Below are 26574 nucleotides of genomic sequence, written 5' to 3'. Positions count from 1 at the left end.
TCTTCAACTATTTTTGTGTAATTTATTTCCTTGTCCATGCATTGTGTGTTTGTGGTATTCAAACAAGAACCAGATCACATCCTACACATTACAGAAAGTATATAGGAACATGATAAACTTAGGACAGTTTTAAGCAGAACTGTCTTCACTTCTAGAGTGAGAATGGTGGTGATGTCTGGAGTGAGAATGGCATTCACTTTGTTGAGACATTCAACTCTCTGCCTTGCCCATACTGACCTATTTTCAATGACTGGAATGAAGCTTCAATCTCAATAGATAGGTAATATAGCACATATGAAGCCGGTTCATCAAGCCAAACCAGAAAATGCAAATCAAAGTTTGGATTACTTTTAAGAGTAGACAATGGGAACAGAAATCATAATGTTCAATTAATATTTTGAGCAGACCTAGTTTTCCCTGGATGATCAAGTCAACAAAATAATGACTTATTGATGACTCATTCTTTTAATGTGTCATACGTATAACAGTACCTATGTCATTCAAAACTTGTAGAGTAGATCTTATCTATAACAGAACAAAATAACAGAATGACAGAGCCAGAAGGGACTGTGGACATCTTTTAATCCAACCTTCTGCTCAGGCAGGAATCCCTACTCCATTTCAGACAAATGGTTGTCCAATCTCTTCTTAAAAACCTCCAGGGATGGGGCACCTACAACTTTTGGAGGCAAGTTGTTCTACTGATTAATTGTACTGTCAGGAAATTTCTCCTTAGTTTTAGGTTGCTTCTCTCCTTGATCAGTTTCCATCCATTGCTTCTCCTGCCTTCAGGTGCTTTGGAGAATAAAAGACCCTCCCCTCATTTTCAGTACATTTTCAGTTGAATATCACTTCTGGATTTTGTATTTGTGATGAAAAAAAAATAAAGCTTTGACTTTGGTTTTGTTGATTAGATAGATTTGGCATTATAGAAAAATCTAGTTATATATTAATGTATAAAATAAAAAAATGAGGCTAGGGTGTTTTTATCTTGTATTGTGTTAAAAAGAATTGGAAGCCAATGCCTTTTTTTCTGTTTTTTCTTGTACCTTATATTTTCTTTTCCCCTCTCTTTTTCCTTCCCCCAATTTACCATTTCTACTTTTCTTTGTATTTTACATATAGATAAAAACAGAGTCAAAAGAACAGCAATTAAATACAAGATGATCATTACAATTCAAGATTGCTGCATAATACAATCATTCAGAAATCATATTTGTGTTCAGTTTGATGTGGTTTTTCAAAATCACTGAAAGTTTTTCAAGAAGTGTTTTGAAAAAAAATCATTTTCCATCCAATCAAACATGTATGGCTAACAGGATTCAAATTAATGGTGGGTAGTTGGAAGTTCCTTCAGCAGACTTTTGGTTGTGCTACCAGTGGCATCGGAAGTGAGGACTGTGAGCTCCATGGCCCCACTTCAAACTCTCCCTCTTGGAGGGTTCCAAAAGGAGCCACAGCCAACCTGTAAGGGTGGTGAAGCAAAGAGGGGTGCCTTGCAGGTGGAGGAGAGCCACATCTCTCCCCCCAACTCAGAAAATCTCCCTCATCTAAAGACGAGCAGCAGCAGCAGTCAACATGGCTTCCATGAAGCCAGGGACAACTAGAACACCTAAGAAAGTGCAGGAGCAAAGAGAACAGTGAGAAGAGATTGTTGCTGGGTGAGACAATTCTTTTTTTAAAAAATTACCCTAAGGAAAACAAAAAGAAGAGATTCTAAAAATATAAATGTTTATGTTGAAAGAAAATACTTTTAATAACGAGATTTATGTTGAAAAGCAAATCAAGAGCATTAGTTACAGCTGAAAGGAAAAGTGAGTTTTAGACTCCTGGAAATTTACAGAGGAGGAAAGGAGTATTTGATATCTGGTGGCTGTGACTTTTAAATGTTTATTGCCATACACCTATCAGAGATGGAAAAAAGAAAGACATTTTATAAAAGAGACTTAGTAAATGCTGGAACTGGTTTATCTAATTGACTTTGTTTCGAAAGAAATGGTTTTTTATTGAAATTAATACTTGCTGGAAAAAAGGAGGACAGCACCATCTACTAATGATTGGAGAAATTTTGGACTTCTGAACTAGAGTGAGACTTTATTGTTTATTCCATTGGTATTGCTATTAGTTGAATGAGTTGAAGGCACAGCTGTGGGAATGAGAGAACTTTTTAATGAGATGACTTTGTTGTTCTGAAATATTCATGATTCAGTCGGTGGTATAGGTGAGAAAAGGGAAAACATTCGGCAAAGAACAATGTATAAAGAACAAACTGTCCATGAACTGGTGGAAGCAACATAAAGATTAGATGAAATGGATTACTCAAGCCAGCAAATTAAATACAAATAGAAAAAATATAGGTCAGAACAATCAGCAAATGAAGCAAAAGCTTGACAATGAGGAAGACCAGACAAAAGGCAAGCGAATAGGACTGACAAACCATCTGATAAAGGAAGAACTTCTTTTTCAACTTTTCAACTTCAACTTCAACTTTTTTTAAGTTATATTTTTCTATGGAGACAGGATTACTCTATATTTAGAGGAAACAATATTTCTAGTTCAGCCTGGAAAGGGAATATGGGTGGGACTAAGGGAATATGGGTGGGACTAAGGGAATATTTGTTTACAAGCAAAGCCATTACTCTCACTTGACCTTGGTTGATGCAGTTATCTTTCCTTCAATTACTGAAATCATTTATTTTTCTTGGCCATGTTCAGGTGGCTTTTAAAGACTATGATAAAAGAATGACTACATGTGCAGGGTGATTAAAAAAAACACCTTTAGTGTTAATATTGAACACTGGAGCAAAGTTCCTACTCAGATAGGTTAATCAGCCTCCTATTCCCTTTCCTGGTTTCCATAATTGCCTCTTGCACAATGTCTCCTGCATTGTGCTCCCTGCTGATGAGAGACAGACAAGAAGATTGTTTCCTGTTGATGATCCTGTTGATGAAAGAAAACAGTGTGTCGGTTTGGGTGAGAAACTTTTATTTCAAAAAATAAAGAGGAGTACACCAGATAAAAGAATTATCAAAGAAAGGGAGGACAGGAAAGCTAAGAATAGCGGTGAATGGCAAGAACTGTCAATCTTATTTGGACTTTTTTTAAATTCTGTGGTGGTGGGGGGAAAGGATTATTCTGACTGGTTTCTTTGTTTAAATAACTGGACTGGACTGAGTTTAAAAACAAGAAGAAATTGAATTTCTTCTGCTTTTTCAGCTTAAACATATGAAGTACTTTTCCTTCTTTTTTTTCCCTTTGTGACTTTCCCTTTTTACTTTTTACTTTCACTATAGAGATACAGCTAAGGAACAATTATAAGGAAAGCTAAGCAGCACTGCCATCTGGAGGTCACAGGAAAAATCTTCTTAAGAATAACAAACTAATTACTTTGACTACAGAGAAGTAGAGAAAGATAAGAAGTCAGCGCTGAAGACAGGTGCTGCTTTTAAAGTTGAATAAGATTAAGAGAAAGAAAGAACCATGTGATCTTGAACAAGTTATTGGCTTTTGACTCTGGCTTTCTGGACTTACTGAATGTTACATTAAGACTTTGTTTTATTTAGTTACAATGGATTTATAAATTATAGCTGGCACCTTTCCTTTTTTTGTGCTTTGTCTTTGTTTTGTTTTTGACCACCCTATTTTTGCTGTGGTACATTTTGGATTTATTTTATTTTTTCTCCTTCCCCCTCTACTGGCTTATGTTATTTTTTGGTCCAGTTTTTTTTAATATAGATTAATTTTGGATTGTTTTTTTTAAATCTTTTTTTATATTTCTCTCTTTTTTAACTTGATTGATTGATTTTTTTATTGATTGATTGACTAGTAATTGGATGATCCTTGGATTTGTGGCTTTCCCCCCCTCTCTCTTGGCATTCCTTTTTTTTTCTTTTTTCTATTTTAAGTGGATGGATTTGCATTGTTATTTTCTTTTCCCCTCTTATTTTTTGGGGGAAATTTTCCTCTGATCTCCTTATTGGGCTTTTTGAATCTTTTTTTTTTTTTGGACTTCATCAATTCCATCATTGTTTCTTTTTTTCTTTTTTTCGTCTTCTTTTTCTCTTTTTTTCCTTCTTCTTTTTGATCCCCCTTTTTATTGGATAAAATTGGATTAAGGTAGAGAAGAATTTGAAGATTGGTTTTTATCTTCCCTTGGGTTTTTGCGAGTGGATTGTAATTTGATTTGACATGAGTAAGAGAATATTTATAGGATCATCAATTCCTTCTTCCTCATCACTGAGCCCAGCTGGTCAATGATCTATTACTACGATGTTACGATAGGAGAAGGAAAAAGAAAAGGAGACTTCCATGCAAGAAATTAAGTCGATGTTACAAGTAATACAAGAACAAGGGAAGCATGCAGAAGATAGAATGGAGAAGTTAGAGGAAAGGATGGAGAAGATGGAAGGAAACATACAACAGGTATTAACGATATATGGAGAAAAAACACAGAAGATAGAAGAAAGGTGATAAAACAGACAAGAAAGTGGGAGAAATAGATAATAGACTGACAAGGATTGAAAGTGAGAAAGGGAAAGATTCAATATTTTTGGAAATGAGGAAATTGAGGAAGAAAAGGGAGAAAACCTTAAAGAAATTATGACAGAAATACTAGCAGAACCCTTGGAGATGACAGAGGAAAAGGTGATGGATAGAATGGATGAAATATATTGAGTATTTACCAGATATGCAATGAGAAACAAATTACCCAGAGAAGTACATTGGAGATTTACCAAGAAAACAATAAGAACTGAGATACTGCAGAAGGCAAGAGACAATCTATTGAAGTACAAAGGAAAAAACATTATAGCTTTGAAACAAATACCAAGAAAAAATAGAGATTTAAGAAGAAAATATCAATTCTTGACAAAGATGTTAATCAAAAAAGAAATTAACTATAAGTATAAGTATTCTATGATGAATACTTTGGAGGAACAGAAAATGAGAGAGCAAGAGAAGAGGAACTTAAAATGTGAGCAGAAATGGCAAAGGAAATGGAGAAGGAACAAAGGAAGGAGAGGAGACAGGAGGAGGGAGCAGTAGGTGGCCAAATGATAATTACAGAACCAAGGGAACAGAGGACAGCAAGAGCAATAATTCCTAACTATGAAGTATAAATAATAATGGAAGATGAAAAGAAACCGATTTCAATAAATATAAATGGATTAAATTCAGATATTAATAGGAAAAAGATATTCCACAAACTAGGAAAGTTAAATTTGGATATAATTTCTTACAAGAAGTGCATATCAAAAGACAACATGCACATTTGTTGAATTGCTCTAGAATTGGGACTATATTTACATCACTGGCACAACAAAATAAAAGAGGAGTCATCCTATATATTAGAAATACAATTAAAGCCAAACAAATATGTAGATGAAGAAGGAAGAATATTGATGGTTGAAATAACAGATAATAACTCAAAAGTACTTTTAATTGCAATTTATGCTCCCAATAAAGAGCATGACCAATTCTATAAAAAAATCTACATAATAAAATAATTGAACTGGATTATGATAAGATATGCATTCTAGGAAATTTCAATGCAACTGTAAATACTGAACTGGACTATAAAACAAAGAAAACAAACAAGAAGAACAGGAAAATATTACCTAAATCTTTTTTTAAGATGGTGGAGGAGCTGAGTATTAAAGATATTTGGAGAGAATTGAATAGCAAAAATAGACAATTTACATTTTACTCAAATAGACATTTATCATGGTCAAGAATAGACATGATTTGGATGTCAACAGATTTAATACCTAATATTCAAGAAGCAAATATTGATACAAACATTTAGGCTGACCACCACCCAATAAGGATTAAATGGAAAGGACAGAAGAAAAGATCAAGATGGACTTTGAATAATTCAATTTTGAAAGAAAAAGAATTTATTAAATGTTTGGAAAAAGAGTTGGCTTTCTTCCTTAAAGAAAACAAACCAGGAGAAACCTCATTACAAAATGTATGGGACACTATGAAAGCCTATATCAGAGGGATAATTATAAGCTATACAAAAAGAAAGAACACTAAAAAGAGACAAACACAACAATCTTTAGAACAGGAGTATAAAAAAACTGGAGAAGGATTTACAAAAATATCCACAACATAAAAATACTAAAAACCAAATGGATATAATTAAACACAAAATTGGACTAATGGAAAAAGAAGAACTTGCACAAAAAATTAGAGGAGCTAAACAGAACTATTTTGAAAATGCAAATAAACCAGGGAGATGGTTAGCATACAAATTAAAGAAAGAAAAAGAAACAAAGAGAATACCACAACTAATCGATGAAAATGACATGTTATGTTATGAAAATGAAGAGAAAAAAAAATAGTACAGAAATTTATGAGAAATTATATGATCAAGGGACAATAACAGAAAATAAAGTACAGCAATATCTACAAGAGGCAGAACTACCAAAAATACCCGAGGAAGTAAAGACCATGCTGTCCGTTATCCCCACTATTATTTGTATTGACATTGGAAGTCTTGAATAGAAATATTAGGAAAAATGGAGAAATAAAGGGAATGAAAATAAAAAAATGAAGAGTATAAATTACAAGCATTCACAGATGATTTGGTTTTTATATTGGAAGAACCATTGGAAACAGGCCCAAAGTTGATCAGAGAAATAGAGGAGTTTGGCGAAGTAGCAGGACTGAAAATAAACAAAGAAAAAACAAAAATTCTGGTGAAAAATATGACAGAAAAATAAAACAAAAGACTAATGGTCAAATTAAATATTCAAATTACAAAAAAATGAAACACTTAGGGATACAAATGACAGCTAGATGTGGAACACTTGAAGAAAATAACTATGACAGATTATTACAACAGATTGTGATAGATCTAGAAAAATGGAAAAATCTACAACTATCCTTAATAGGTAGAATAGCAACAATTAAAATGAACATACTGCCAAAAATACTGTATCTATTTCAAATGATTCCACTAAGATTGAAAAAATATTTTGAAGATTTAAATAAAATGAGGATGAAATTTATCTGGCGGGGGGAAAGGCAAGAATCAAGATAAAATTACTACAGGAAGCAAGGTTGAGAGGGGTTTTTGGATTACCCAATTGGGAATTATACTATCAGGCAACAATATTGATGTGGATGAAGGAATGGATTGTATTGAAAAATGCCAGATTGCTAACATTAGAAGGACATAGTTTACAATTGGGTTGGCATGCATTTTTATGGTATAAAGAAACTAAGGCACATGGATATTTTAGGAGACATTATATTAGAGATCCTTTATTAACAGTATGGGAAAAGATAAGAGACTATCATTATTTGAAAATACCAGTCTGGTTATCAACTTTAGAAGCCTTTTCATATCCACAGCTATTTAAAAAGGAACACATAATTAGATATGATGAAATTTTAAACGAAAAGGGTGAACTCAAAACAAAGCAAGAATTTGATTTACAAGGGATAAATATAAATTGGTACTCGTACTTGCAAATAAATACAAGGTATGAAAAAGACATTAAGATGACTGGGATTTATAAGGAATTGACTGAATTAGATAAAATCCTAACAGGCACTGATGAGAAGTTGATTAAAAAACTATATGGTTATTTATTAGGAGTGAAGTTAGAGGATGAACAAGTAAAAGAAACAATGATTGTGTGGGGGAAAAGTTTTGGATATGGAATAGATCTTGATAAATGGCAGATATTATGATCTAGAAATTATAAATTAACTATGTCAATGGCCTATAAAGAGAATTTGTATAAGATGTTTTACAGGTGGCATCTATCTCCAATGAAAATTGCTAAGATGTTTGAAGATAAGTCAGTGAAGTATTGAAAATGCCAGAAGTTACCAGGATCATTTTACCACATGTGGTGGACATGCACAGAGACTAAAATGTATTGGGCTAAAATACACATGTGGCTGGAGAAGATGATAAAACAACTTAAAACCAGAGACATTTTTATTGGGAATTTTACCTGAGGGTTATAACAAAAAAATAACGTATTTGATTATTAATATTTTAACAGCAACTGGGATTGTATTTGCACAAAATTAGAGAAATGAAAAAATTCCGACAGAAGGGAGTTCCGGTTTGAAGTCTCTTCGGCGACAGACAGAAATCCGCGATCGTGTGCGGTTTTGGTCTGGGCTCGCCACTGGAGCGCCCCGAGCTGGCTGGTTTCAGGGCTAAGCCACCCCATAGAAGTGGTGAAGAGGGGGGAGACCACCAGCAGGGTTGAGGAGAGGGACATCTCTCCTCCACAGCTGGGTATTATTCCCTTTCCCGAAAGCGGTTGCAGCAGTGGTCAGAAATGGCCACCACAAAGAACTCGACCGGAAAAAAATGTGCAGGAGGAAGATAAGAAGTGAAAGTTTTGGCTGACCGGGTTAAATTGTAAAAGCAACAACTAAGGTACCCTGGAATTTAAACTTACAAAAAAATAACTTCGCTCCCAAAGAAGAGTCAGAAGCAGTGAAGGAAAGTGAAAAGGGAAAGGTTTGGCTTTTTTCCCCTTCTCTCTCCTTCCCTATACTGATAACTAAGAGACTTAAATAAGAAATCAGAAAAATCCGCTTTGACATTAATAGGCAATTAAGCTGAAAATAAAACAAAATACCAAAGGGATAATAAAGATTTCTGGACACTATTTTTTTTTTCATAAGCAGGAAGGGAGAGAAAAAGAATAAGGGCAGGATCTGGAAGAGGGAGGACACTGCCTGGAATTAAAAAGAATCTACAGTAAAACTTCAACAAGACTTCTGAAAGATACATTTTAACTGAAACTTTGTAACTAAACAGTAACCCCAGGAAGAGAAAGTGAAAAAAAAAAGAGTAAAAAGAAACAGCTTGCGTGTATTTGGATTATTTGGTGATCTTTGGATTCTTGGTTATTACATTTGAATGACTAAAATTAATCGGGTGGTTGTTTAAAAATTTATACAATGGCACCACTTCTGGATGAATTGAAAATGGAACTTAAAAAGTACAAAGAAGATGCACAAGAAGGGAAGGGTTCTGTTGGCTTCATTTTTCAATTCTTAGAAATGGAGATTTGGAACTATGAGAAACAACAAAGAAACGTCTGCCAAAACAAGAAGACTGGGACAAAGAAGAAGCCATCTTTAATGAACAAGTAATTTTATGTGGGGAAGAAAAAAGAAAGGGGGGGAAAGAGCATGGAAAATTTAAGACTAAAAAAACAACCAAAGAAAAGAAAAATAATTCAAAAACTAAGTATAATACTGGAAAGCAACAGAAAAGGGGAATACAGAAGAGAGAAATAGAGGTAGAGAGACAAGGGGGTAAAAGGGGAGAGAAGAGAGAGAAGAAGGAAAGGAAAAGAAGTTACAAAGGTCTGGAGCAAGATATAGAGAAACAGGACCTATTTAGAGATAATGGGTGAAAATCTAACTGAAAAAGGGATTCTGTAAAAGTACATAAGATTGTATTGTTATATTAGTAATAGAAATAATTTTAGAAAATTGGAAACAATGTATGATTAAAATGAGGGATAAAATAGTTAGTGTAATTTAGTGAAATGTTTGTTAATAAAATAAGTGAAATAAAATAAATGAGAAAATTGAAGTAGGAAGGAACGGGAACATTTTAATTAGTTAATATTTTATAAAATATAAGTGAAGAGGGGGACGGAATTAATTATGGAAAGCTTATAATTGTTCCCATAGAAGTATGACATTTAATTGAAAAATAATGTCAAAGAAGTTAAGACTTTAATGAATATTAATATTAATGATAGAATTGAATTGGAATGGAATGTGTTGTTTTAATTACATACATTTATATATTTTTTCTTTTTTTAAGAATATAGTGTGTATTTTAAGAATGTACCAAGCAGAATCTCAATGGAAGTTATGTATTATATTGAATGGTATAACTTTAGGGTATATATTGAAGCCTAAATAAGAGTTAAATGGATAAACTTAAAAGATATAAAGGCGTCATACTCCAATCAGTAACTACAGGAGAAATTTTGTTTAATGAGAAAAGATAATAGATAATTGAAACAGGACAGACAAAAAATATAAATACAATGATTTGAATTGAGATGAGATAATTAAAATAAAATTGAGAAAATTAAAAGAGGGGAGAAGCTATGCAGAAAATGTAAAATGGTAATAAGATATGGAATAGAATATAAAAATGAGCACGTGTCTCTACGAAGAAATGTAACCTGGGATTACGCTACTTTCAAAAAAGATGTTTTATTTGTATTTTTTTCTCTTTGTGAAAACTCAAATAAAATTTACAAAAAAAAAAATTCCGACAGAAGAGGAAATAATTAAGAAAATAATGGAATGTGCAGAAATGAGTAGATTAACAATGGCGATTAGAGAACAAGAAGAAAAAGACTATTATAAAATTTGGAATCTATTTTCCAAATTGGTTGGATAGAAGAGTAAAGAATTGAATTATATAAGTATAGTATATAGTATTGTATACAGTATAGTATAGTATAGTATAGTATAGTATAGTATAGTATAGTATAGTATAGTATAGTATAGTATAGTATAGCATAGCATAGTATAGTATAGTATAGTATAACATATTGTTACTGATAAATATATGAGTTAGATAGAGTAAAAAAATGAACTTGAAATATATTATTGAAAGTTAAGGACTTAATATGTATGATATTATTTTGTGCACGAAGAAATATGTACTCAGCTGACACACTGTGGAACATAAAGAAGGTTTTATGTTTGTTTTTGTTGTGATGAAAATAAAAAAAACTTTTATTTAATATAACTTTTTTTAAGTTATACTTTTCTATGGAGACAGGATTACTCTATACTTAGAGGAAACAATATTTTTAGTTCAACTTGGAAAGGGAATATGGGTAGGACTAAATGTCTCCTGCATTGTGCTCCCTGCTGATGAGAGACAGACAAGAAGATTGTTTCCTGTTGATGATCTCTACTTAAAAGAATAGCAGAGTTGGAGGGAAAGTTACATTTCATGTAATCCAACCCACTTCATAGAGAAGGGACTTTTGCACCTTCTGGTAGAACAGCATCCATCTTTTGCCTAAAGACTTCTGTGGACACCTTTTAAGAACACAATATATACCATAGGATTCCAGAAATGTATCTAAAGAGTGGAAGGAATGTTCAAATTGTGCACCACATGATATTCCTACTCACATTGCCTCACATGGCATGCAAAGTAATGGGTGGGATTGAGCTTGTTTCTTTTCCACATGAGTCCTTTCAGCCTGGGGATTATGTCATTGGTGGGATCACATCTCAGGTTATTCAAATCTATCACTTGCAAAATTTCAAGTTGTCTCCTTCATCAGAAAATATGATGATGAACAGGTAAGGATATTCCTTTAAATTCCTTGCATAGGTTTTACTATTTAAAATACCCTTGGCCTTCTAACATTATGCTTGGAAATCTCCTTTCCATTTTCATATATTGGTGTGACTAAATGAGATATATTTTTCTTTAAGTGCATGTGAATTGAGATATACATTGATGGTACAACATAGAACCTTTGCTGGGACATTCATCTCTATATCTTGTCCATGCTGACTTGACTTTTCTTAATGCTTGGAACCAAGCTCCAATCTTCATCAACAAGGAAGGTATCACCCTTAAAGCAACTCCATTAAGCCAACTCAGAAGAGATGAAATTTCAACTAAACATTTTGTTTGGATTGTTTTAAGAGTAAAATATAGTGGGCAATGGGTGTAGAAGTTATGATGTTCCATTAATATTTTGAGTAATGACTTATGGATGACCCCTTCTTTCCATGTGTTATATGTATGGTAGCTCCTCTATCATACACTGATTGGTGGAGTAGGACTTATCTACCTCTTGTTCATACATCCTTCTTGTTGCTTCTCTTATCTGATACCTGTTCTGTTCTATCTGGGTGTCTGTCAGTCTGTGTCTCCCTCGCTCTGTGTAAAAGTATTTTTAATGTATGTAGGTGTGCTAGTGTGTGTGTATTAAAGGGAGGGGTATATATTCCTGAATGGAAGGTTGCTCCTGAGACAATTTCTGAAAGTTTAATATTTTTTTCTCTATACGGGTTTGCTTAACTATTTTTGTCTCTCCATTAGTTCCCTGAACTTAAGCTACAGAATAGAAAATTTGTATTGTCTTCCAAAATCAGTATGTTCTGTCATGGAAACTCTCATCTACCCTGACTCTTCTGCTAAGGAAAAGCCCAAGGCCTGCAGAATTTCCAGTCTCTCCCAGGTACAACTGCAGACAGCCATTTTGTCTGTTAAACAATGGGCAGAAAAGGTTCCTCACAGTACATTATGATTTTATGACATTGATGCCCTCAATATTTTTGAGGGGAGGGGCTTGTTCCAAACACATGTTATATTGCTCTTACCTATGCATAAAACATGGAATTATTAAACTGTTAAGAGAGCAGGGAAATAGAATGCTTAGATACTGTAATATTTTCAGTGATATACATATAGATAACGTGCAATATCTTTGTTGCAATTATTATCATGTCATCATGAGGATCAAGCTAAGAAGCCTATCCCTAAACCTCGGTTGGAATGTGAGCACAAAGTCAACAATTGCTTTGATGGAATGCGTTCTAGACTCTACAAAAAATCCCAGAAAACAGAGATTTGTGAGTGGACATCATTCTGCTAGAATTTCATTCAATTGTAAAGAGATATGTAAGCAATGATGATAGATGAGCATTTATTCTCCTGTTAGTGTTGTCGGTCGGTCGGTGTTGTCGGTCGGTCGGTCTGATTTGTTGTTTTTTTTTCCTCAAAGGGATAAACGAACCCCCTTTTTATTATTATTTTTTAAGCGAACGCGCGGCTCGCACAGATTTAATCATTAGCCTCATAGCATCACATTTCTCTCTTTTATAATGATAATAAACTGAAGAGGGGTGAGAGAAGAGAGCTCTGTGAAAGACTTTGACAAAGGGAGTCTCCGGAGACAGTGAATACAGCGGCTAATTGGCGGGGGATAGCGGAGCGAAAGGGAGAGGAGGAAACAACAGTTTAACAGTTTTCTGCTTCGCTCCGGAGAGAGAGGGAGGACAGCCCGGGGAGCGCCGGCCAAACCACAACCTAAAGAGAAGATAATCCCCACCAATGAACCACAAGACTCCTGCACATGCCTTAAATGCTACAAAAATCTAAAGGATAATGAAAACTCCATCAAATGTTCTCTGTGTAAAAATACGCTCATCATGACTGCTTGGGATTACCTGAGAAAATGATTCAATACCTAGAATCATCCAATGAGTTTCCATATTTCTGCAAATCATGCAGACCCAAACTGGATCTGTCTGAAAGAATTGATACCATCGAAACCATTGAAACATCCCCTACCATCGAAACCATTGAAACATCCCTTAACACCATAGTAGCATCCCTGGACACCGTAAAAGAAAGAATATCCAACCTTGAAAAAAAAAAGACACAACGCAAAAACCTGAACATCCAATAGCTACAAACCACATCTCTACCCAACAACCACAATCCGATCCAAAACCCAATCCACAAATAAACACAACCCAGACAAATATTGATATCCCAATCCTCATCAGAGAAGCCGTTGAGCGTGAACGGAAACGTCCAAACGCCATCTTATTTGGTCTAGAGGACATCAATGTCAATGATGACATCACAACTGTCGAAACATCATCAGAGATTATCAAGCATCAACCATCTCCGCTGATGAAATACATTTCCCGCATCGACCGAGAGCTCAAAAATAGAGACGGCTCTGTGGCCCCACGCTTGTGCAGGGTCATTTGCAAAAATGAATCAAGCAAACGTAAATTCATTTATACTATAAACTCACTCGCCAAAACCAACACCAACCATAAGAACCTCCGTTGCCGCCCTGACCTAACCATACAGCAACGTGCCCGCTCCTGTGCACTCCGCATTGAACTCAAAAACCGTCTAGACAATGGAGAGAAGGACCTGTACATTGACTACCATGCTGACTGTATCAAAAGTAAGCCACGCAACCCAATACTCAGCTTCTACCCTCAACCACAACCCTACCTCAACCGATCCACCATCACCCAAGACTAGGCACGCACGCCCCCAACTACCTCAATTCCAACTACTGCCGGCCTTAAATGCAAACTACTCAATGCAAGAAGCCTCGTGAATAAAATACCTGAATTTCTCATCCTCCTAAATATGGCTAACTTCGACATTATATTTGTCTGTGAAACATGGTTCAATGCATCTCTCCCCAACTCCATTACCACAGTAAGAGACTATCATGTTTACTGGTCAGATCGTGAAAATCGTCGAGGAGGTGGTGTTGCTATATTCTATAAAAAAATCCTTACATCTAAAAAATATCCAAGTTACCCAGGAGCTTGCTCTTCCTGAGACCATCATCTGTGAACTATCCTTAAATATCACAATTCGATTCTTACTATGTTACAGAGCACCTGATTATGACATCGAACATGTAAACAAGCTAAATACATTACTAACATGGGCTGCATCCTGCCCATACCCTTTTATCTTTCTTGGCGATTTCAATCTACCTCATATTGACTGGACCCTAAATGATTGTACAACTGAAATCATACACACAACCTTCTACAATGCTATTACAAATCTGGGACTGGAACAACTAGTAACCAACAACACTAGACTAAACAACTGCCTCGATCTCATCTTCTGCAATAGTTTGAATTTAATTTACGGAATACAAACTAAAGAACCCTTTTCCAGTAGTGACCACAATATGATTGACTTTTGTCTCAACATACGTCCACACAAAAATCACCACAATGATGTAATCCCCAATTGTAACTTCAAAAAAGGCAACTATGATCTTATAGACAACCATCTCTCATCCCTGGATTGGCAATCTCTATTCACTGGATGCAATACTGTTGAAGACCATTACAACATATTTTTACTTGAAGTCAAAAGAGTCATCAAACTATATGTACCAACAACAACTCCCAAAACAAAACAAAAAGAAGATTACCCATATCAATAAGGAAACTTCAATCCAAAAGAGATCACTCTGGAGGAAAAACAAATCTGGTCACGCTACAATTTCAAAAACCGATACAAAAATTTATGCCACCAGATAAAGACCGAATGCACCAATTATCACATTAAACAAGAGGAAAACCTTCTAAGCACCAATTCCACCCGTGCTTTTTACAATTTTGTAAACAACAAACTAAAGACTCAAGGTCCATCCCTCCCTTGATAGGACCTGATGGTAAAGACTGCAACGACGACACCATTAAAGCCAACATCTTTAACACATTCTTCGGCTCAGTATTTGTAAACAGCAATGGATCATGCCCAGTATTTCCTAGCCGCACCACAGATAACAACAATGATCTAATACATATCGATTTCACAGAAGACAATGTCGAAAAAGCACTACGCAATCTAAAACCATCCCTATCTATTGGACCGGATGGAATATGTGCCTACTTCTTAAAAAGCTATCCACTGCCATAGCCAAACCTCTAAGCATAATCTTTGAAAATCTTTCAGGACCAGCTCCTTGCCTAACCTATGGTCACAAGCCACAGTCATCCCCATCTTCAAAAAGGGAGACCCAAGCCTAGTTGAAAATTACAGGCCAATCTCCTTATGCTGCGTCACCTGTAAAGTCATGGAATCAATTATTAACCAATCCATCATCCTCCACTTAGAGACAAATAACCTACTCTCCAATAAACAATTTGGTTTCAGAAAAAAACTATCCTGTAATCTACAACTCTTACACTGCAAAAACATATGGACGACACAACTCGACCAGGGCAAAGCAATAGACGCAATCTACATAGACTTCTGTAAAGCCTTTCATTCAGTGGTACACGACAAACTACTCCTAAAAATAAAATCCTATGGTATCTCTGGACAACTGAATAACTGGATAGAAGCATTCCTGTCAAACAGACAACAAATGGTCAAAATCGGGAGCGTCCTATCAAATCCAGTACCTGTCAATAGTGGTGTTCCCCAAGGCAGTGTTCTAGGACCAACTCTCTTCATACTCTACATAAACGACCTCTGTGATCATATTAAGAGCAATTGCGTTCTGTTCGCTGATGATGTAAAGCTGTTCAATACCACAGACAATACTGCTACCCTACAAAAAGATCTTGACTATGTATCAGAATGGTCAAACAAATGGCAACTTCAAATCTCAACAAATAAATGCTCTGTCTTACATATTGGCAAAAAAAATCAGAAAATAAAATACAAGCTGAATAGTCAAGAACTTGTTGATGACCCAAGCTCTGTAAAGGACCTTGGAATACTCACCTCTAATGATCTAAGTGCTAGAGACCACTGCAACTACATAGCCAAAAAGGCATTAAGAGTTGTTAACCTAATCCTACGTAGCTTTTTCTCTGGTAATATCACACTACTAACCAGAGCATACAAAACATTTGCTAGACCAATACTCGAATACAGTTCATCAGTCTGGAACCCACATTACGTATCTGATATTAGCACAATTGAGAAAGTCCAGAAATATTTCACAAGAAGAGTTCTCCACTCCTCTACTCGTTGTAGAATACCTTATGCCACCAGACTTGAAATTCTAGAACTAGAAAACCTTGAATTACGCCGTCTTCGGTCTGACTTAAGCATGGTATATAAAATCATACATTGCAATGTCCTACCTGTCAGTGAATACTTCAGCTTCAACCATAACAACACAAGAGCACACAATAGATACAAACTCAAAGTAAACCGCACCAAACTTGATTGCAGGAAATACGACTTCAGCAATAGAGTGGTCAATGTCTGGAATACTCTACCCGACTCTGTAGTTTCTTCCCCAAACCCCAAAAACTTTAACCTTAGACTGTCTACTATTTACCTCACCCCTTTCCTAAGAGGTCTGTAGGGGCGTGCATAAGCGCACCAACGTGCCTACCGTCCCTGTCCTATTGTTTCTCTTATTCTTTTATTTTTCTTATATGTACCCATTTCATGTATTCATAACTATGTATACACTTATACTTATTATCTTGTAAACAATTGGCAAATCAAATAAATAAATAAAAATAAATAAATAAAATAAATAGTTTGTCCAATGTATGTGGCTGGGCAATTGTTGCATGGTATTTCATAAACTCCTTGGTTTTCTAGCTGGATCTTGTCTTTGGGGTTTCTTAGAATGTTGGCTATTTTTTGGTCAGTGCCAAAGGCTGTCCTGATATTGTGTTTGTGGAGAATTTTGCTGATTTTATCTGTGATGCCTTTGATGTGGGGGGGGGAGGGTCAGGCCATTACAACACAGGAAGCTGATAGACACAGAGCCAATACCTCAGCCACACATGTTCTTACAAAAAAGCCAACCAATCTCCAAACATCAACTCCATCAACCAATCAAGAAATAACAACACAGCCAACTTCCCCACCAGTGCTTATAAAGAGACGGCAGCTCTGATCACGCTTTGCTGCATACCTATACCTGTGAAAATCTATGAAAATTTGTTCAGGTCTTTTCCTGTGTAAGATTAAGACTATCTTGGCGATGTTTTGGTGAGGTCCCACTCTCCCTCCTCAGGCTGGAGCTTTCGGCTTCATTCAAGTGCAAGCAGTGTGTGATTGGAGCTGCCGTCTCTCTACAAATATTGGTGGGGGGGCTAGTGTGCTGGGCTGGTTGGCTGCGCTGCTGCCTCTTGATTGGTTGATAGAATTGATGTTGGTAAGAAGAAGGCGGAGCTTCGTCGCTGCGATACAGTTGCAATCTCGGGGCTCCGAGATCGCAGCTGATATCTTCGCCCCTGGTCGGTCCCAATGGACCTAACCGTCCCGTAGAGATGGTGACAGTAAGGGGCGCGTTCTGTTGATCCCAGGGACATCACAAAGTCCCTGGTGGATCCAGGAGAAGCCCCTTTACCATTGGCGGAGAGGCAGCCATCAAGCTGCTGAAGCAGGGACAGCTCTGGAAGGAAGAGACAGAAAGAGAAAGTGTATCGGCTGGTGAGGACTTTTTTTTTTAATACTTGGGACTTAAGGACACTCTAGAGTGAGAAGAAATCTGTAAAGTCCTTGACAAAATTTGACTTAGCGGCGATTTTTCAAAGAATGTCAAAGTGAGGCTTGGCTTTTTACTTTTACTTTTTTTTTTTTCTTCACTGAACTTCTATTGCGATCTAGTTAATCAGACTGGTTTTTTCTTTTATATTAACTTGTTCTTTTTCTCCTTTTTGACTATATTTTTTAAAATAGAGGCTCCCTTTAGTATCTTTTTTAAAATATATATATATATACATATATACATATATACATATATACATATATACATATATACATATATACATATATACATATATACATATATATACATACATATATATATATATATATATATATATATATATATATATATATATATATATATATATATATATATATATTCTTAAGTTTTCGCTGGTACTTACATTTATGGCATTCAGCTTTGTTGGGTATTTTCCCGTCATTGTAGTTGTTCTTTTAAAGTTGTAGCAGCGTTTCAGCAGAATCTCACAGAAGCCTGATGATGGCAGATGAGATTCTGCTGAAACGTTGCTACAACTTTAAAAGAACAACTACAATGACATGGGAAAAATACCCGAACAAAGCTTCGAATATATATATATATATATATATATATATATATATATATATATATATATATATATATATATATATATATATATATATATATATGGCTTTTTGGGGGGGAAAGAAGGGGGTGGATTAAAGAAACTTTGTAACACTGCCAACTAGAGGCTTGAAAATACTTTATTTGAAGTTGAGAGCTGTGAAAAAAATTTCTCTCAAGGTCACTGGAAACGATAAGATAGAGGGAAGAGCACTGGAGAATGTTTACACAGGTGCTCTTTGGGACTTCTATTATTAATTGAACATTTGAAGCTTGGCTTTGAAATTTGTGGAGAGGCCAAAATAAGAGCCTTGGATAAATAAAAGGCAGTGTGCGCTTTTTTTTTTTTTTTACTTTCTATTAGCTGTTTTAACCCTCCTCTTCAACCCCACAGTATTTTGTAATATTGGTATATTTATTTTTTATTTTATTTCATTTTCATTTTTTTATTTTTTTAAAGGGGAAGCCTCAGAATATTCTTTTCTCCTTTTTTCTCACTGAGATTGTTGCCTCTCCATCTCTACTTTTGACTTATTTTTATGGCTATTTTTCATTTTTTGAGATCTTTCAATTGGATTAAGGTATGAAGAACCTGAAGAACCTTTTTCTTTCTTTTTTTCTATTATTTTTAAATATTATTGGGTTTTATTTTATTTTTTATTTTTCTCTTTATTTTTAATTTTTACTTTTGAATCATAATTGATTATTCCACAACAGGATTAAGGTCTAGAAAAACCTGAAGAATCTCCCTTTTTTAAATTTTGGGCTTTTTACTTTTTACTGGCTTTTTTTGTGTGTGTTTTCCTCTTTCCTAACTGGATTATAATTGGCCACCTTACTAATTGGATTAAAAGAGCTGGAAGATTCTGAGCTACCTAAATGAGTAAGAAAATTTTACCTTCGGGCATCTCAACTTCTGCTCCTGCCTCCCCATCAACTGGAGGATGACTTTCAACAATGGCGAAGCAAGATAAAGCACAAGTGGATTTAACGATGGTTATGCAAGGAATTCAAGAACTTAAAATGACTATGGAACAAAGAATGGAGAGTATTGATCAAAGAATTGGGAAGATTGATGAAAAATTTGAAAATGTTCAACAAATGATGGTGAAATATGATGAGAGACTCCAAAAAATGGAAGAGAAAGACAAACAAAGAGAAGAGACAATTGGAAATATTAATAGCAGATTAACAATGGTTGAACAAGATAAAAGTGGGATGTTGAAGTGGGAGATGAACAGGTCAGAATTTTATCTCAGATTCCAAAATATTGAGGAAGAAAAAGGACAAAATTTGGCTGCAGTAATGATTGAAATCCTGGCTGGAGCTCTGGAAATAACAGAGGAAAAGATGATAGATGGAGTAGATGAGATATATCGAGTCTTCACAAGATATGCAGTGAGGAACCAATTACCAAGAGAGGTCCATGTCAGATTTACCAAAAAAACTATTAAAACTCAAATATTACAAGTGGCAAGAGAGAAGGTGTTGAAATATAAAGACAAAGAGATTGTGGTCTTAAAACAAGTACCCAGAAAAGTGAGAGAGATGAGAAGAGAATATCGATTCCTGACTAAAGTGTTATTGAAAAAAGAGGTGAATTACAGATGGCTGATTCCAGAAGGATTAATGTTTACATGGCAAGAACAGAGACACAGAATTTACTCAATTGAGAAAGCAGAAATATTCTACAATGAATTTTTCGAAAGAAGAGAAATAGAGATAGAAAAAGAGATCATCTCAACTGAACCTCAAGAGGACCAAATGGGGATGGGAAAAGAAGAAGGCGCAGTAGGGGGACAAGTAGAGACCAAAGAACAACGTGAAGTAAGATCCACGAGAGCTGTTAGACCTAAATATAAAACATAATCATGGAGGAAAAAAAAACGGATTTCTATGAATATAAATGGACTGAACTCAGCTACTAAAAGAAGAATTTTTTTCACAAATTAGAGAAGTTAAAATTTGATATAATTTGCTTACAAGAAGTACACATTAAAAAACAACATGAACAATTACTGGCACGATCAAAATTAGGGAAAATATTTACTTCTCTGACTCATTGTAAGAAAAGAGGAGTGGTTTTGTACATCAAAGAAACCATTCCAGCAAAACTGATTTATACTGATGAAGACGGAAGAGTATTAATGGTTGAAATAGTGGATAATAATACAAAAATACTCCTGGTTGCAATTTATGCCCCGAATGATAAACAAGAAGAATTTTATAAAAAATTACATATGCAAACAATGGGATTGGACTAGTCTAACATAGTTATGATGGGAGATCTCAATGGAATTGTAGATAATAAACTGGATTATACAGCGACAGCATCAAGACAAAATAGAAAGACTCTCCCCAAAACTTTTTTTAAAATGATAAATGAATTAAATTTAAAAGATATATGGAGAGAAAGAAATGCTAAAACTCAACAATATACTTTTTATTCAAATAGACATTTATCATGGTCCAGAATAGATATAATTTGGATCTCAACAGAACTAATATCTAATATTCAAGAAATAAATATTGAAACAAGTACATGGGCAGACCATAATCCAATGACAATTAAATGGAAAGGACAAAAAAGAAGATCTAGATGGACATTAAATAATACTATTTTAAAGGAAAAAGACTTTACACAATGGATGGAAAAAGAATTGGCCTTCTTCTTTAATGAAAACAAAAAGAAGATACTTCAATACAGAATGTTTGGGATACAATGAAGGCATATGTGAGAGGATTAATAATAGACTATACAAAGAAAAAGAACATTAGAAAGAGGCAAACGATTAAAGCTCTAGAAGATGATCATAAAAAATTGGAAAAAGAATTACAGAAAATGCCACAGAAAAATGGACATAATCAAACATAAAATGGATCAAGTAGAGAAAGAAGAATTGGCACAAAAAATTAGAAGTGCTAAACAGAACTATTTTGAAGATGCAAATAGGCCAGGTAGATGGTTAGCATATAAACTGAGAAAAGAGAAAGAATCAAGGAAAATATTACAGTTAATAGATGATCAAGGTCAAATTTGCTATGGGAATAAGGAGAAAAAGGCAATCATTCGAGACTTTTATGGACAATTATATAAACAGGAGGATCTTGATGAGGAAAAAATTAAACAGTATTTACAAAATGCTAACCTACCTAAGATACCTGATGAAACTGGAAAAAATGTTAGAAAGCACTATAACAATGATGGAATTAACCAAAGCACTCAATAGACAGAATAATGGAAAAGCACCAGGCCCAGATGGGCTTCCGGCAGAATTTTATAAAACATTACAAGAATCGTTGAGCACTTCACTGCTAGAAGTCATGAATGAAGTTATGTTAAATAAGAAAATACCTAAAACATGGTCAGAAGCTTATATTACACTTATCCCAAAAGAAGGGGCTGATCCATTACAAATTAAGAACTATAGACCTATTTCTTTATTGAATGCAGACTATAAAATCTTTGCTTCAATTTTGGCAGAAAGGCTTAAAAATACTTAAACAAATTTATTCGCCCTGATCAGAATGGATTTTTACCAAAGAGACAAATTAAAGACAATATGAGGGTAATCCTGGACACATTGGAATATTATGAGGCGCATCTTGAAAAACAAATGGCTTTGATATTCCTAGATGCCCAAAAGGCATTTGATAATGTGAATTGGAGATTTATGCTATTATTATTGGAACAGATGGGCTTTGCTAGAAAATTTATCCAAGCAATAGAAGCCATATATTATAAGCAAACGGCAAAAGTAATGATAGAGGGAGAATTTACAGACTCCATTAATATAAGAAAAGGTACAAGACAAGGATGCCCATTATCTCCTTTGTTATTTGTATTGACCTTGGAAGTGTTAAATAGAAATATTAGCGAGGACAAAAATATAAAAGGAATGAAAGTTAAAAAGGAGGAATTTAAACTGCAAGCCTTTGCGGATGACTTGGTCTTTATTTTGGAAGACCCTCTAGAGACAGCTTTAAAACTATTGGAAAAGATAGAGATGTACGGTGAGATGGCTGGTTTGAAAATAAATAAAGACAAAACAAAGATTCTGACAAAGAATTGATGTTGGTATAATGGGCTGTGTGATGGCCTTGTGAGTTTTTTTGTGGAGATATCCTGTAATCTCCTGGGTTGTTGTTGTTTTTTTAAACAAATTTTATTAGTTTTTGAAGACAAACAAAACATAAACCTTGTACACATTAAACCTCTTTCCCTTGTAAATTTTTACAAGGCAGATAATACAATATTTTATACAGTGTGATTTTAATATATCCCATTTCTACTTAAATATCTTTTAACACTCTCATTTCTTCTCATTAAATTTAATCATCATATTCATATTTCCCTCTGTCTTGTTTGCAATTATTCTCCTCCTGCTTTCCTCCAAGGTTTTACTAAATCTCACATAGACATAGACACACAAAACACATAAAGTAAAACTTCTTTTTCAAAAAAGTAGCTTGGCCCTGGATTACCACTCTTTGTATGGACTTCAATTAAATTCATATTCATCTTATATGCCATTACCTATCTTAATTACCATTCTGTAATTTCTTTATAACTTCTCCCGCTTTCCTCTCTTCTTAATTCTATTTTGTTTATTAACTTAATTTAAATCATTATATTTCTATCCTTTGTCCATTGTTTTCCAATTGTCTATATATTTCATTCCCCATAGTAAAATAAAAGAATTTCTCCTGAAATCACAAATCAAAGTATGATGCCTTTCCATCGCACCTCTAAATTAACATTTAAGGTAACTCCAAATTCCCTATCTGATTCTGCTTAGTACATACTACTTACAAAAAGAAAATAGTGAATGCATAACATAATTAAATATATCATTAAACATTAAATCTCATAACATTCCAATTATCTATTTCAAAAGCAAGTATTACAATAATATATTCATACTAACACCCACACAATAGTCAATTAAAATCTATATTTAAACTAAATATTTTAGACCTTCCTTTTAATATTTTATTAAATCTTAAATTCTGCCATTATTAAACCTTTAATATTTTAGTCTTTACTCAAATCTTATAAAATTATAATTTCTATTTCTAGTACAAATACTACAATACTATCCTATGTACCTTGCAGAATCCTTTTAAAACCAAATTATATTACCCTTTATCCCTAAAAACCATTTCTTTTTCACATCTTGTTTGATACCCTCGTGGCCTTTCCCCCTTCTTCCTCCCTGTCTTATCCCATTTGGTCTTTTACCGCCTTAACTTCCCCTCTCTGTTGTATTTCTCTTTCTTTGCTTTCTAGCCTTATATTGATTTTGCATCTTACTTTTCTTTTCTTAGATATTTTTTTAAGTCTTATATCCTTTTTTTCCCCTTTCTTTCTTCTTCCTTTCTTAAGCACCTCTATGGGTTCATTAAAGATGGCTTCTTCTTCTTCTTCTTCCATCAATTATTGTATTTGCTGATAAGTAGCAAGCGCCATTTCTAAAAGCAAAAATTTCTCCCACATCGTCTTTCTTTTATTTTGCCATCTCTCAGTTCATCAGCAGATAAAGTCATTGTAAATCCTCTTCTTCTTCTTCTTAAAACAGCCAAAGATATTTCCAAGCTTAAAGCAAATCCCAAAGTCCCAAAGTCACCAAACAATCCAAACAAAGCACAAAGTTCTTCCCTTCTTCCTGGGTTAAAATCAGTTGCAAAGGGAGAAAAAGAAAACCAGTCTGTATTTTAAGTTCTTATTACAGTAACTTCCAATCTCTAAAATCTTCCAGGCATCTCCTTCAACAAAATCTTAGTATAAATTTTCCTTTTGTCCTCTCCCTTCCCATTTATAACAAGAAGCTTTAGATTTTTACCTTTTATAGAATAGTAGTATTTTCAGCATTCATTTGTTAATTCCATGTGGAAGGAGAGTAAACTTTCACTTGAAAACACTTTCACTCGCCGCTTGCCAATCTCTTCTGGAAACAAAGTATCTTTCAAACAAAAACCAAATCTTAGATTTCAGGGTATTAAATATATCTTCTAATCCCAGTTCAGCCAAAAAACTTTCGCTTCAAAAATTTCTCCTTCTTCCTCCAGCACGATCTTGTCCGGTTGCTGGCTTCTTTGTGGCGGCCATTGCTGACCACCGCTGGACCGACTTGAGAAAAGGAGGTTATGCCGGGTGGGGAAGGGGTCTGCGAACACCCCAACCCCTTGTCCGGATCCTCCCTGTCTTCGGTTGCCTCTACGGGCAACCTTATCCTCCGGACCTGTCTGGGTCGGAGGAACCAAGAAGCGGCTAGCGCGGCGGGATCGCAGAGATCGCGAAACCCGCCGCCTCCGAAGCCGACAAACCGGAAGTTCCTGGGTTGTTTGTTTTGTAGTGATCTTTTTTCCATTAGCCTCCCGGGTTTTGGAAAAGATATCAAAACACAAATGACCCAGAAGATTACAATGCATGACCCAGGATACCACAACAAAAGAACTTGCAAGGCCATCACACAACCTATTACCCAAGCCATTAAAACCTGGGAGGCTAATGGAAAAAAGATCACTACAAAACAAATGACCCAGGAGATTACAGGATATCTCCACAACAAAACTCACAAGGCCATCACACAGCCCATTATACCAACATCAACTCCATCAATCAAGAGGCAGCAACACAGCCAACCAGCCCAGCACACCAGCCCCCCGCCCACCAGCTCCGATCACACACTGTTTGCACTGGCACAAAGCCAAAAGCACCAGCCTGAGGATGGCGAGTGGGACCTTGCCAAAAGGTCGCCAAGATAGTCTTAATCTTACATGGGAAAAGACCCAAACACACCTAGACCTACATACCTGTACCCATGAAAATCTACGGAAATATATATTATTTCTGAGGTTCTCGCGGGTATTTGTATGTGGATCTTTGGTTATTCGGGTTTTCTCCAGCGTAAGATTGGAAGTATCTAGGCAACGTTTCGATGAAGTCTCATTCATCATCTTCAGGCTTCTGTCTTCAGCTCTGTGCTTCTCAGAGTGATGTGAGCTTGCAGATGCTTCTCACATCAGGAAGAAGCAGCTGCAAGCTCACATCACTCTGAGAAGCACAGAGCTGAAGACAGAAGCCTGAAGATGATGAATGAGACTTCATCGAAATGTTGCCTAGATACTTCCAATCTTACGCGAGGAGAAAAACCCGAATAACAAAAGATCCATATATATATATATATATATATATATATATATATATATATATATATATATATATATATATATATATATATATATATATATATATTCTTAAGTTTTCATGCTGGTACTTACATGTATGGTGTTCGGCTTGGTTCGGTATTTTCCCACGTCATTGTAGTTCTTTTTAAAGTTGTAGCAACATTTCAGCAGAATCTCATCTGCCATCATCAGGCTTCTGTATAGTGTTCGTCTGTGAGTCAGACTTTCACAGCCGCTTTCTCTTTTAAATTTGGGGCTAGCCTACTGCTGTGCCAGAATGATTTTTCTTCATCCTGATTGGTTGGGAATCTTGGTCTGTGTTTATTGGTCTTGGAGTTTGCTGTGTTCTGCTTGATTGGTGTATCTAATATCTTCTGTCTGTTTTGTAGCTTTTTTTGTGTGTGTCTTGATTGGCTGACAACATTGTATTTCCTGTATTGGAGGCTTTTAGTGCAGCTTGGCTCCGAGTAAACAGAAGGCTATCATTTATTAGGAAGCTAGGTTTCATCTGGGTGCCTGGTTGGGGTGTGTTTGAGCTGGAGGCATCAGGGGAGTCTGTTTGTGCCCAGGTGTTTGCCTGGCTTGTGGTGTGGAGATTTTTTTGTTTGTGAGTGCAGGCTTCATGCATGCTTTCTGGTCTTTTTTCAATCTCTATGGCTTCTCTGATAATTCTGTAGGTGGGGTTTTCTACAGTGGCTAGGGTTTTGGTGCCATTGAAGTCAATGCTATGACCTGTGGCTTTCATGTGTTGAACTAGTGAGGAAG

General features: G+C 35.2%; 1 protein-coding gene across 1 annotated transcript; it reads left to right on the top strand.

Moving 5' to 3' along the window:
* The first annotated feature begins 1578 nt into the window (after positions 1-1578).
* Positions 1579-21445, top strand: LOC148129166 (uncharacterized). The gene is made up of 4 exons (XM_087946167.1): positions 1579-1640; positions 3400-3442; positions 5634-5780; positions 19573-21445. The coding sequence occupies exons 1-4, from the start codon at positions 1579-1581 to the stop codon at positions 20485-20487; spliced, it is 1167 nt and encodes a 388-aa protein (XP_087802293.1). The 3' UTR covers positions 20488-21445.
* The last annotated feature ends 5129 nt before the right edge of the window (positions 21446-26574 follow it).

Source organism: Notechis scutatus, chromosome Z (genome assembly GCF_049901735.1).
Source record: "Notechis scutatus isolate UNSWTSFEM ecotype Mainland chromosome Z, rNotScu1.2, whole genome shotgun sequence".
Lineage (NCBI taxonomy): Eukaryota > Metazoa > Chordata > Lepidosauria > Squamata > Elapidae > Notechis > Notechis scutatus.
Note: the sequence above shows the minus strand (reverse complement) of the source record. Positions and strands in the feature narration are given on the sequence as shown.

What these genes read in the sequence shown, in the direction of transcription:
- LOC148129166 (XM_087946167.1), top strand. Translation starts at nt 1,579, where the DNA reads ATGGCTTCCATGAAGCCAGGGACAACTAGAACACCTAAGAAAGTGCAG. An exon ending in CAGCGCTGAAGACAGGTGCT is followed by an intron (nt 3,443 to 5,633) that starts GCTTTTAAAGTT and finishes TCTTTTTTTAAG; the next exon opens with ATGGTGGAGGAGCTGAGTAT. An exon ending in TAATACCTAATATTCAAGAA is followed by an intron (nt 5,781 to 19,572) that starts GCAAATATTGAT and finishes GGATGACTTTCA; the next exon opens with ACAATGGCGAAGCAAGATAA.